Here is a 12,313-nt window from a genome sequence, read left to right on the forward strand (position 1 = left end):
TTGCTATGATTATGTGACTTGTAAAGGTATAAGGATGTATCAAATCAGTCAGCAGCTGTCGTAAAATAGTGTAGTATTATTAGTGTAGCGAACAAAATTTGAGTTACGAGTTTTTTTGGCCCGTGTTGCATAAAATACTTTTTCTACTCCCGTCTGTAAGATGCCTAGTTGCACACCGATGTAATGTGCGAAAAGCGCCACTTTACCATTTCAGTTTCGTTTCCCACTGATGTGCGCCACTTCGGACATTTTTGAGCTATTATCTACGGGTTTGGAAGTAATCGATCGATTTTTAAGGTCTTTTGAAGATAGCTTTTTTTTATTCGAAATTATTAAATAATATATTCAGCATAATGTTCAATTCGAAATTAGTGCAAAAATGGGTTCGATTGTCGAAAATAAATTTGCCCTCGGGCACCATTGGGCAAAATTAAACCCAGTTTCGTTAAATGATTGGAATTCCACACAAAAAGCGCCGCCCGGACAGATATTAAAAAGCATGTAAATTCAATCGATCCGGAGTATTTTTTTGTCCAATTTCGAATGTACAGGATGTGAGGATTTAAAAAGAAGAAGGGAGCGGAGAACCAAATAGCCAAGAGTAATCTTACGTCGAAAGAATAATTGAAGAATTATTTTATATATATTAATACTCTCAGTTTTGGGGCTCAATGTGGGGCACATTTAAAATGGAACATGTTGATGTATCCATATATAGTTATTTACGACATGGTTAAATGTAGGGACCCAAGGCGACGCGCAGGGACATAAATTTGCTATATGTTTAAATTTCACAAGTCACATATACTATAAGTTATACTTTTATCAAAATAAATATTTACTGCTTTGCTTTCCCTTCCACGTCTCGTGCCCATGGTCAGGGCTTATGAACTGATAGTAATGGATGAGCTAAATAAATGTGCATTAGGTGAAATAAATAATCATTTTGAAAGCCCGAAAGAAGAAGCGGTAAAACAGGAACTACAACATTTTAAAATACACTGATTTAAGAGGCCTTGATAAAATTAAAAATTATAATTATTCTGTGACCATGAAAAAAAAAATTATAAACGATTAAAATTATAATTTACGGATCAGAGATTTAAAACCTTACGTCATCGCCAGACTCTTGTCTCTTCTATTGAGGAAAGGTAAACTTTATTTCGTCAACAACGACGACGGATTTATTTTGCCGCTAAGGATCTCTTTGCGCTTTGTCGAATTGTGAGACGCGGGCAACCGTCGTCCTTGCCTAGTCCCGGAAGTTCGCCCGGGGTTTATATTTTGCCCCTTTCCCCAAAAAAATTTGTCTGACATAAAGCGCGACGAGAGCCTTCTGAAAATGTTTTCCATAGCTGATGCTTTATTATAATAACCGTGCCGTTGAGTGCGTTATGCACGGGCAGGAAAAGGAGACGAATCCGGGAATGTTTTGGCGTACACGATTTCCCACCGGAAACTTCGTCGATTTGTTACAAAACTACAAAATGTTCCGCTAATTTCTAGGGTTAATAAAAATACGTTTGTTTTTCTTTATTATTTAAAAAAATATTTAAAATACTTAAATAAAATGTAAACAAACTGTGGGCAATAAAATTTACTGATGACAAAATTGTTCAAAATAATTTACGATATTTTGGCTTCATTTTTGTTTCTAACGCAACCATAATTTGGAAAGTGGTAAAAAAAATGGAAAAAAAAGTTTGTAACTTTTATGATCCAATCGGTGTTTGTGGTATAATAATATAATAATAATTAATTTATTTATAACTGACTCCAAAACCGTGTTAAACACCGGTACTAGAGCCGTAAATTAGAATTAAAATAAAATATATGATGCAACAAGTTTGGTATTTTATGTAAGTCTTTAAGTTTAAGTAGAAAATTTGTGACAAAATTGTTTGATTGTTGCTGTTTCAACAATCACTTTTGATATAAGTCTAATTTGTACTTTAAGAGTTTTTGAAAAATTAGTTATAAAGTAACTCGCACTTCGTGTATTATGACTGGGTAGTTGCTTCATTTGCTTTCTATCTAAGTTACTTATAAACAGTTTATTTTTTATGAAATTTGTACATTTTGTTTGTTCAAGAGTCACTATTTTTTTATGTTCCATGTTTTTGTTGCTTCATACACTATTTCTGTTGAAGTGAGACGGTTTATTTTAAAGGTTTTTAGTGCTTTGTTTCGAGTGCTCTGTAATTTATTAAGTACCTTAAATGAGGTGCAATAAAACTATTATAAAGCAAAAAATTAGATATTTTGTTTAAACTATCTGTACACAGTTTTATTGCACCAACGAAAGGAACATTTTTTTTATGATTTGGTTCACATGTATGTCCCACTCAATTTTATTTGTTAAGATTAGTCCCAAGTATTTATAATTTTGTACTTCTTTCAGTTTAACATTGTTCATTGACAAGTTTATATCACAATTTTTTTTATTGATGATCATATATACCATCTTATTTGAATTTAGAGATAACCCATTGTAACACAACCATGTGTAATAACTATTTAAGTCCTCATTTGCATATTTTTCTAGTTCTTCTTTATTTGTTGTTGATAGAACTTGTACTGTATCGTCAGCGAAAACAAATAATCTTGCTGTGAGTCCGTCCCAAGTATTTAAGGTTTTGTATATACTTTAGTTCTTCAGGAAACAGGCTAGTTTCTACGATTTGACTTGACTTGACTTGAAAAGCGTCAAATCTGTTTTTGTTATGCTGTCCTCTCCAGGCAAGCTGTTGTTCTTTAGATCTTTTAGGGTGTTCTGATATGTCTATCGGCTCAAAGTAAATTGAATCCTTACATTCTTCTTCTCTAAACCGAAGCCAAGTTTCTTCCAGAAGTATCGTATCGTACACAACCCGTTTAAAATGTCTCAGATTTTTTTGAGTTTGTCCCAGCTTCATTGAATTGTTTCCATATACTCTTTATTTAGTTTTGTTATTAAGTTTTTTAATTCGTTTTTTAATTTTTTAAATTCTCTTTCAATTTGAAAGTTTTTCAGTATCTTTTGTCTCTCTCTCTAAGTTTTTCTATAAATTTAGCATCAATCCAGTTGTTGCTATTGCGTATTTATATCTTACGATCACTTGTGCATTCAGTTTTTGATGTTATTTTTTTCTGTCAATTTGCTGAATGTTGTTACTTCTTGAGTTTGTAGTGTAATTTTTTAAAGTTTCTATCAATTCGTTTGTAGTTTTTTTATTATGTGGTTTTTATGACATTATTGTTTAATTCAATGGTCATGATTTTGTGATCAGATATGTCCAACAGGATGTTTTAGTTTTAAAGTAATTCCATCTCCTCCAAAACTTTTTCTGATGCTTTTTTATGATCTTCAAATGAATCTGAAATGTATTGCAGCAATTCTTTAAGTTCATGCATATCCTTCTGCAGTGCATCCAGGAAAAGTTTCAGTGTTTCATTTATCATAAAATTCACTATATTTTTCAGCTTGTTTTCTTTCAAATTTCCTACTTATGAATTTTTTTCTTGCTTGTTTAATTTTTGATCTAACATAAAATCTAAAACCAACAGGCTGTTTTCTTTTTGAACTAATTAAAATGAATCTGAAATGTATTTCAGCAAGGCTTTAAGTTCATGCATATCCTTCTGCAGTGCATCCAGGAAGGGTTTCAGTGTTTCATTTATCATAAGTTTTGCTACATTTTTTAGCTTGTCTTTTTGCAAATTCCCTACTTCTGGATTTTTTTAACAACCCGTTTATTCATATTCCATATCACAAATTATAGCTTAATCAAAGACCTTTTTAAACCTTTACTGAAATTATTAATTATAAACAGTAGGACACACAGGTACAAAATATAATCGAAAATGATTAAAAAAGCAACTCATGTGTCCTCCAATACATAGAAGTAGGGATAGAAATTTGAACATATGACGTTCTCGATCCTTGTTTTGAACTGTCCCATACCGTACAATTTCGATTGAGGTCCTTTGATAGGTTTTGTACCTTTTTAGGAAAGTTTCCGAGTTTCGGTGTCTCTTTTATTCGTATAGAGTCTTGAGGTTAGCACCATCGCGTTGTCGTCGAAAACTTTAAGTCAATGTGATTATATAGGCGACAAACTTCTTAAAATTCGCGTTTGTCTCCCATTGTAAAACTATTTCGAAACTCATTAAGTAAATGACGAAAAACTATTCCGCAAGCCGTACCCTAAACCCAGTTTGGTTTGTCTAAAACTCCAAACCCGTCGATAGCGGTTTAAGTTTTAATTCGAATCGTGTCTCGCATAATGCGGGTATTGTATAACATGGCGTTCCCGGAAATTCCTTCCCCAAACATTTCCACAAATACGTAAAAGTTTTAAGGCCGGCTCTACCAATCACAGTTCAACTTCGAGTTAAAGCATATTTGGTCAAGTTTTTTCTCGCGTGTCGCCACACCTATTCTTCCTTTGCCTGCCTTAGTCGTTAAAATAATGGAAATTATTTTCGAGTTTCTGAAATGACGACCAGAAAGCAAATTTTTAAAACCTGGTTTCTGTAAAATTTTCCTATCCAAATAATAGTTAGGGTGAGTACTTTTTCAAAACTTCTTCTAAATCAAAAGTGGTGGGGAATGTTCAAACATTTTCATAAATAAATGTCTATAATTCCAGTAAAGGTTAAAAAGGTCTTTGATTAAGCTATAATTTGTGATATGGAATATGAATAAACGGGTTAAAAATATCGAATTCTCCCTAATTTACCAAATAAGACTTTAACTTAGTATTTAGGATTTCAAATGATATTTAAGATCGAAATAATGTTTCCAAATTTATTTTTATTACTATTAAAATGGCTTCGAAGGGCACATATTTACCCAGTAGATTATTTTATTACTACCCTTTGACATCCTTATCGGTTTTGAATTATTTAGTTTCATCATTTACTGTTTCAATAAAAATTGGGATTAGTCACCTAACTAGCACTAACCAACCAACCAAAACTAATCAACTGTTGAAGAGTAACTAACTAATATTATTTATTATTGACTTATATTAGTAGTAAAATGTGAATTAATATGATCAGTATTTATTCGTTGTACTTATTGATAACGACTAATGCAAGTAAAAGAAGATGTAGACGTAAAGAATGTATCCAGAAAATACGTAAATTTCATGACTATTCAGTCACGTGGTAAAGTGGATCAGAATTTAACAAAATAAAAAACTGAGTGTCACCAGCAAGCACGCTGAATAAAATAAAAGTTAAAATAAGCCATTTAAAAAATTATTTAACACAATGTTTTTATTCGCATGAAATTGACACACTACTTGCACATAAAAATACGTTTTATTAAAATGCAAGTAGTAGTATTGTAGTGCCAATTCTAAGCCACTATTGGCGGAAAATATTGAAATCTCGTGACTCTTTTCATTTGGTAAAACGTAATTATAAAAAGTATACAAAAAATGTAGAACAATTTCTGTACCCTTGTTACCTTAATACTATACCGCCGATCAAAGATTATTACCTGTCTGACAAAAATTAAATAAAATACATTGTAAATAATATTCAATTTACAAAACTTCTGGATTTCTCATCTGTCGGTTATTGTTGAATCGAATTTGCTGACGTTTCGCCAATCATACTGTTGGCTTCTTCAGAGTTTAACTGAAACTGCTTATATGTTTGGGGCGAAGCTGGAGGAGGGGAATCAACATTGTCTCGGATGACTGATTCCAATATTGGTGACAGGTAAAGACCTGAGTCGCGGTGATAAGTTTGTTTGTCTCAGTCTTGCTCTCTTATGTCTAGTTGATGTTTTTCGTCCGGTCTCTCTAATGCATTCTTTGCCGCATATGCATGGAATGCATGAAGATATTGAGAGATTTTTTTTATATTTCTTAAGTATTGATATACAGTCGAACTGCCATTTGACACATGAAAATTTCGAGTTATCAAGACTTCGAGTTATCAATAAAAACTCTCAATGCATGTACTTTTTTGTGAATGAACATTTATTCGTTCATTTTTAAAAATGGGTTATACGTTACATAAATGCCCTAATATCTATGATTTTAAAACAAAAAACGAAAATTATGAAATAGTAGTACATATGTGTGTATGTATTTACATAATATATGTACATACAAATGTATTGTATATCTACCCAGTATATATAAACAAAGTATGTATGCACATAAACATACATATGTATGTACATATTAAAGTTTACTCTTTCATTGGAAAAAAGTCAGTTGTTTGTGACTGACGACCGGATTTCTTATTTTGGTTTTCAACAAAAGCTTCAATTTTATTTAAACTGGTGTTCAAATAGGAACGCAAGACAATCAACGAAATTTCAAGCAATTCATTTGAAGGTGGTTGCTGAGAATCATCTTCCAATTCCTCCTCCATCGTGTCACTTTCGCAGTCATCTTCGATGTTTAACTGTACCGGTTCGGATCTGCAGGACTCGATAATATCTTCATCAGTAGGAAACTCTGAAGTAACAATATCCTCATCCGCACGTATAAAATCGTTGATGGTGCTACCTTTTGCTTTACCTCTAATGTTTGTCCAAGCTTTAAACTCGATTTCTATTTGGATTTCGTCTTCACTCTTTTCTTTCAGGCGTTCATTTAGGAAAATCAAGGGAATCTCATCTTCTTCTTCCCATTCAGAATACTGACCAAAACTGGCTTTTTTAAAACAATTTTGTGGAAAATAACGTCGATATTCCATGCGATAGTTACGTCGTCAACACAAATCCATTAATGTAATGTTATTGTTTTTGTTTTCTTCGAAACGTTCCATTGCGGTGATGACTGAATGTTTATTTTTCAAAATTGGAGACACTGTACTTGCCGAAATCCCATACTTCACAGCTACATCTTTATTTTTTGAGCCACTTTCCACTTCTTTTATAACCTTGAATTTTTGATCAACTGACAAAGTACGTTTTTATGACATATCAACAAATGGAAAAATCCAAAAATGTCTTTAATATAATGTGTAAATTGAATAGGGACCGTATTTTTCACTTAGTATTAACTAGTAAGTCATACAAGTGAACTTAGCAAGCACAGAAACTGAACTGCTCGCATAGATACGTTAAAAAGAGAAAATTCGACTTATCGAAATTGGCACCAAATGTTTCGTGCGAGTTATCAAGATATTCGAGTTTCTTTTCTTACTTTTGACGCTATTGCCAACCAATTTGGTTCGACTTATCAAAAATTCGAGTTATCCAAGTTCGACTTAGCGAAGTTCGACTATATTTTGAATGTAAGGAAGGACAACAGTGGCAAGTGTGGGAATGTTTTCGGACTCTGTGGTGAAGTGTATTTTGTGATGGAACGCTTAATATCTCAAATGTGGAAGTAACAGCAGATGTGAGGTGTTTTAATTCTGGGTTCAGCGACTCTAGCTGAGATAGTCTTACTTCTTTGTAGACAAGAGAGTTGATAACGGACATTAACGTATCGGTATGTGTGCGTAGGTTTTCCGTAAACACAATTTTTATTATTATTAGTTTCTAATTCAATGGTAAAACTTAAGTTAGGGTATAATTATTTAATTAGTGTAAGAGTTGAAATGGCTAATAAAATCTAGTAGGGATTCTTGGCCATGAGGCCAAATAACTAAAGTATCATTAGCGTACCATTTCCATAATTTTGATTTTAGCTCAACAACAACCGATGCAGGAAGAATCCAGATGTTTTGTAAATAGTATTACAGTAGCATGTGAAAGTTTATTTGAAAAATATAAATAATATAAATTATATTTTAAGTTGATTTCAATTCAAGTTGCTAAAGGCCTATTAAAGATGTTAGTATTATTATAAACTTTTTATTTGAAAAGCAGCATATTATTCTCTGAAAGTATTATTATTATTCTTTTTCACGTAGTTCAATTGAGGATCAGCGTTTAAGTCAGATTTCAGGAAAACATCTACATCTACCGTATCCTTTTATTTTCATAGTACGATAAACCCAAACCCTTCGGATGTTTTTCCAGCCGGATTTTCCGATCGAAGCGTAAAAGCACTCGATTTTTTCGTCGCTTTTTGATCCGCAATTGGAATCTGAATGTGACGTTTCGCCAATTAAACTACTATTTTCCGCTAGATAAACAACAACTTGTTCACTATCGAATGACAATGACAATTCGAAACGATTGTTGTGTCAGTCAATCGCTGAATATTTTTTTCCCGCTCTTCGCAACCCTCGCATAGACGGGAAGGCTGACAAATAACTATCGGATGATGATCGAGCACTCTTGACGCAGTCAATAAAAAAATAAAACTGAAAATCGGCACACCTTTTTAAAATTGTATTTGTTCAAAGAAATATAGGACTTTTTTAGTAAGTGATTTTAATTTTTCGAGTGTGTTGTAACTGTTTTTTTTTTAACTAAAATAGAGAAAAACAATAACAAGCTTACTAGACCATAATTTCAATTCAACTAGTCTTTAAAAAAAGGTTTTGTTTGTTGAAAAATTTCCTACTTTCCTATTTCAATGACTCATATCTGATCAATAATTAATTCTTTCTTCTGAAACAGTTAATAATTTTTCCCTAAGTAATGTTTCTTTGTTTTTATTTTCTACCAACAGGTGCTAGTTAAATCATTGCTTAATAATAAACGCTTCATTAGATTTTAATGACGGATCCGAATTGAATATACCCGAACGCATCACCGACATAAATGAAGTGATCCGCATCGGTGAACCGAACCGGCACAGATTGAAACCCGTTTGCCAACTGTCTCTCTCGTGCCACATCAATTAGTTCACCCGACTTCACGTCATTTACGATCTGCTATACTAATAGGGTGCAAAGATCAAAACTCACACAGCATCCTGATGATGCTTTTGTTCGACTGGAGTCTGCGGTTTTTCCGATGCACCGATCCTTTTAGCTTATTACCGAAGTTGGTCTCTGCTGTACGCCATATAGTGATGCCCATGTTGGTGTACTGAACCATTATGATCAGCAGTGGTATAACGAAGAAGATAATCGTGCTCATCTCCGTGAGTGGGATGTTAGCAGGCTGCGAGGTCATGGCGCACATCGCCGACTCCTGGAATTAGAATTAGAAATGAGGATTATGAAAAATCGATATTATCGAATTCGCCGGCCTAAACAAGTCGATGTGATATGAAAATTCGATAATGAATATTATACGACTCATATCCGAATAGTCGAATATAAAAGCGTTTCTATGATACGAAAATTCGATACGTATCTTTTTATCTGCCAGGGTTTAACAAAAAATCAATGGAAAATGAGTTTATTGGATATAAACAAATCGATACGAAAGAAATGAAACTAACAAAAATTTCCGATTTTTAACAAGTCGATATCGATATTACGCTCTATCATATTTTAAGGTAACATCGATCGGAAATGCACCAACAGCATACACAAAAGCGATACGAATGAAATGAAATGGAAATCCCTCAAGTTTTCGACTAATGTCGCCTGTTAACAAGTCGATGCTATATAAAAAGTCGATATAAATCTATACACATAAAATAGATCAAAAATGCGCCGATTATATATAAAAAAATCGATACCAATGAGACAAAAAGGATAAAAATTATATTCGTCGAATTTTCAGTTAATGTCGATACGATACAAATCTTATCCGTTAAGTTCCTAAAATAAAGTCGGTCATAAACCCTACGTATCTTATTATGCGCCCTGTTTTAAAATAAAAGAAAAAAGATATTAAAATTTCGTACGCTTCTTCGGTTAGTGTTGCTTTTTAACAAGTAGAGTTGTTATGAAAATTCGAGTACTGATCCGCTACGTTCGTGGGTAATGTCGATACACCCTAATTCGCTTCGTTTGCGAGTTAGGCAGTATTTTTTTGAGAAAACTGGTTTAATTTTTACTTAAATAATCTACCTCGAAAGTAGGTTTTTGAGTTGAGTTTGAATCAACTGGTATAAAAGTGTCGCGAAATGTTCAAATGTAAAAAAAACTGTCGGGCAAAACTACTGCCAATACCGATCTAGCTTATTTAATTGGCGTCGCCGAGCCGCTTAGTTTGAAAGTTAAAATGGCGCGCGAGGAGCGAGGCTAACAATTTCGCGCGTTCTCCTTCCATTCTGGATTGCGGAATTAAAAAGTTCAACTCGTTAAAAAACTTTTTTTTCCGTTTGGCTCGAAGTTGGGAAGCGTTAAGGCGTGCTAAATTCCCCGCGTTGCAAACGACAATCGAATGTTAATGACAAATAAACCTTTTGACGGACCCATAGCGAACAGTAATGCGTAAAACTTTCGCAATAAAGGTCTCAGCCATGTTGTTTACCGGAAGCGGTAAGCGAAACCGAAAGGATGTCCGCGTCAGGTGCCGTCGCTACACCAAGTAGCGTGTTATACCTCATCGTTACTAAGCCCCCTCATGGAACGCTGTCAAAGCGTTGGCCGTTAAAACGTTTGTAGTTTCTCACCCTACGATGCAAAATGTACACGAGTAGGAACGTTCCGTATAGCGGTTTGGAAGAAAAATATGCGCCAAAAATAGCGCTCGCAATGGCAAGAAAATCTGAACGTGTGTGAACGGATTTGTGACACTTCAATTAAACTGCATTAGATTTCGACGTACTTAACAATGGAAACGAAAAACAGTTTAGTTTATCAATCGCTGCTGTAGTTTTAATAAACACGTTGTAGTTTGTGTGTTACCTTCTTATTCAAAATCTGTAGGAATGATAATATTTTCAAATTTAAGGATTTTGTCTACTGTCTGCGCGAGATATTTTTATTTTTTTTTTTATTTTTCAAAGTTAAATATGACTTTGGAGTTTATAAACGGTACATGCAGAAAAAATTCTCATTCATTCTGCGAAAGTTACTTTACTAGACGGAACAGCCGCTTCGCGTACAGTACAGTACTTCCGATGCAAATCTTTTAGAATTAGAGTTTTTAGAGGAGCTTTTAGATATAAAATTCTTAGAGGAGTTTCTGAAGGTAGAGCTTTTAGATTAGAGATAGAGCTGTTGGGTGAGTTTTCAGTTTTAGGTTGGCTTTCGTTTTTTACAGAAAAATTTGCTTTAAAAAAAATCGTCAATCGTACCTAAATCGCAGTGAAATATAAGGTACTGTGCGGAGATGAGAAGGTACTAGGGAATAGGTAACTTATAATCTACCAGGCATTTTTTTTTCAAAACAAAGAAATCTGTATTCTTAAATACCCAACAAGTTCTAATTCTGGTAGAACGATTCTAGAGCGGTTGGCAATGCAAATTTTGGTTTCCGAAACTGACTTATTTTATTCTAAGGTCCTGTATAATAACAACTTTAGAGAGAAATTATGCAGCAATTAGCAATAGAACTAACAAAATCAATATTGTTATGACAAATATGGTTAATTTTAGATTTGAGAGAAGAAGACAAGAATTAATTGACAATTTGGTCAGGAATTTCTATTTTCTATTACTGACCGATTAGTATATAAATTGTGGTGTTTTTTCTGGCATTTATTCCACAGCTGGTTTTAAAAGTGTTAAAACGATAACAAAACAAAGTTAGTGGTGTCATAAACATCATGCCAAAGTATGTCATTAACATGAAAGTTAGACCTCATTTTGGTTAGTTTTGGTAAGTTGTCCTTACATCCAAGGATATCGGTGATGCTTAAAATGTAGTAACATGCAGTTGCCTTTTTTGGACGTTCTCTAACCATGCTATTCAATATTAAATGGCAAGTTTTAATTTTCTAGTCCATAGACTTGTCACATTTCCTTTAAATCAAGAAAGGTTTGAGGTGGAAGGAGCCTTATAAAAAAGGTGGCTAGAATCAATGGCTATGGAGATAGTTTTATCGATAAGTTAATTAGGAAGTTTACATTTAAAAACAAACTTAAAAGATTAACGACTTTTCAAGCTGATAAGGAAAATTTAAAAGTAGTCTCAATTCCTTTCTCTCCCCAATATACAAGTGGACTTGATAGAGTCTTCAGGGCCGCAGGTCTTCGAAGTGTCTATCAGTCCGGATCAAAATTAAAAAATCTCTTGGGTAATCCCAAGGATAAACTAGATACCTTTGAAACGTCGGGAATTTATGAAATATGTTGTAACGATTGTAACAAGTCATATGTAGGGCAAACCAAAAGATCAATTAATGTTAGATTTAAGGAACATTTAGCTCATTTAAAATTTGGTAGATTAGAAAAATCAAGTGTAGCCGAACATATGTTCAACAATAATCATACGGTAGATATAAGTAATTTAAAATTAGTTAAACATGTAAATAATTGTAGAAAATTAGATGCCTACGAAAGCTTAGAAATTGTTAAGAGAGGGAATAAGGCACTGAACAAGGACAGAGGTCCAATCCCA

The 12,313-nt window shown here is 33.4% G+C and overlaps 1 protein-coding gene across 1 annotated transcript in view; it reads right to left on the minus strand.

Moving 5' to 3' along the window:
- LOC132704752 (neuropeptides capa receptor-like) overlaps nucleotides 1-12,313 on the minus strand; it is a 47,668-nt gene that overhangs the window by 10,058 nt on the left and 25,297 nt on the right. Inside the window, exon 5 of the mRNA XM_060674968.1 lies at nucleotides 8,815-9,043. Coding sequence (XP_060530951.1) covers nucleotides 8,815-9,043 — 229 coding nt within the window. The remainder of the gene's footprint in view (nucleotides 1-8,814; nucleotides 9,044-12,313) is intronic.

Source organism: Cylas formicarius, unplaced genomic scaffold (genome assembly GCF_029955315.1).
Source record: "Cylas formicarius isolate icCylForm1 unplaced genomic scaffold, icCylForm1.1 PGA_scaffold_7__23_contigs__length_41026272, whole genome shotgun sequence".
In the NCBI taxonomy this organism is placed as follows: Eukaryota; Metazoa; Arthropoda; class Insecta; order Coleoptera; family Brentidae; genus Cylas; species Cylas formicarius.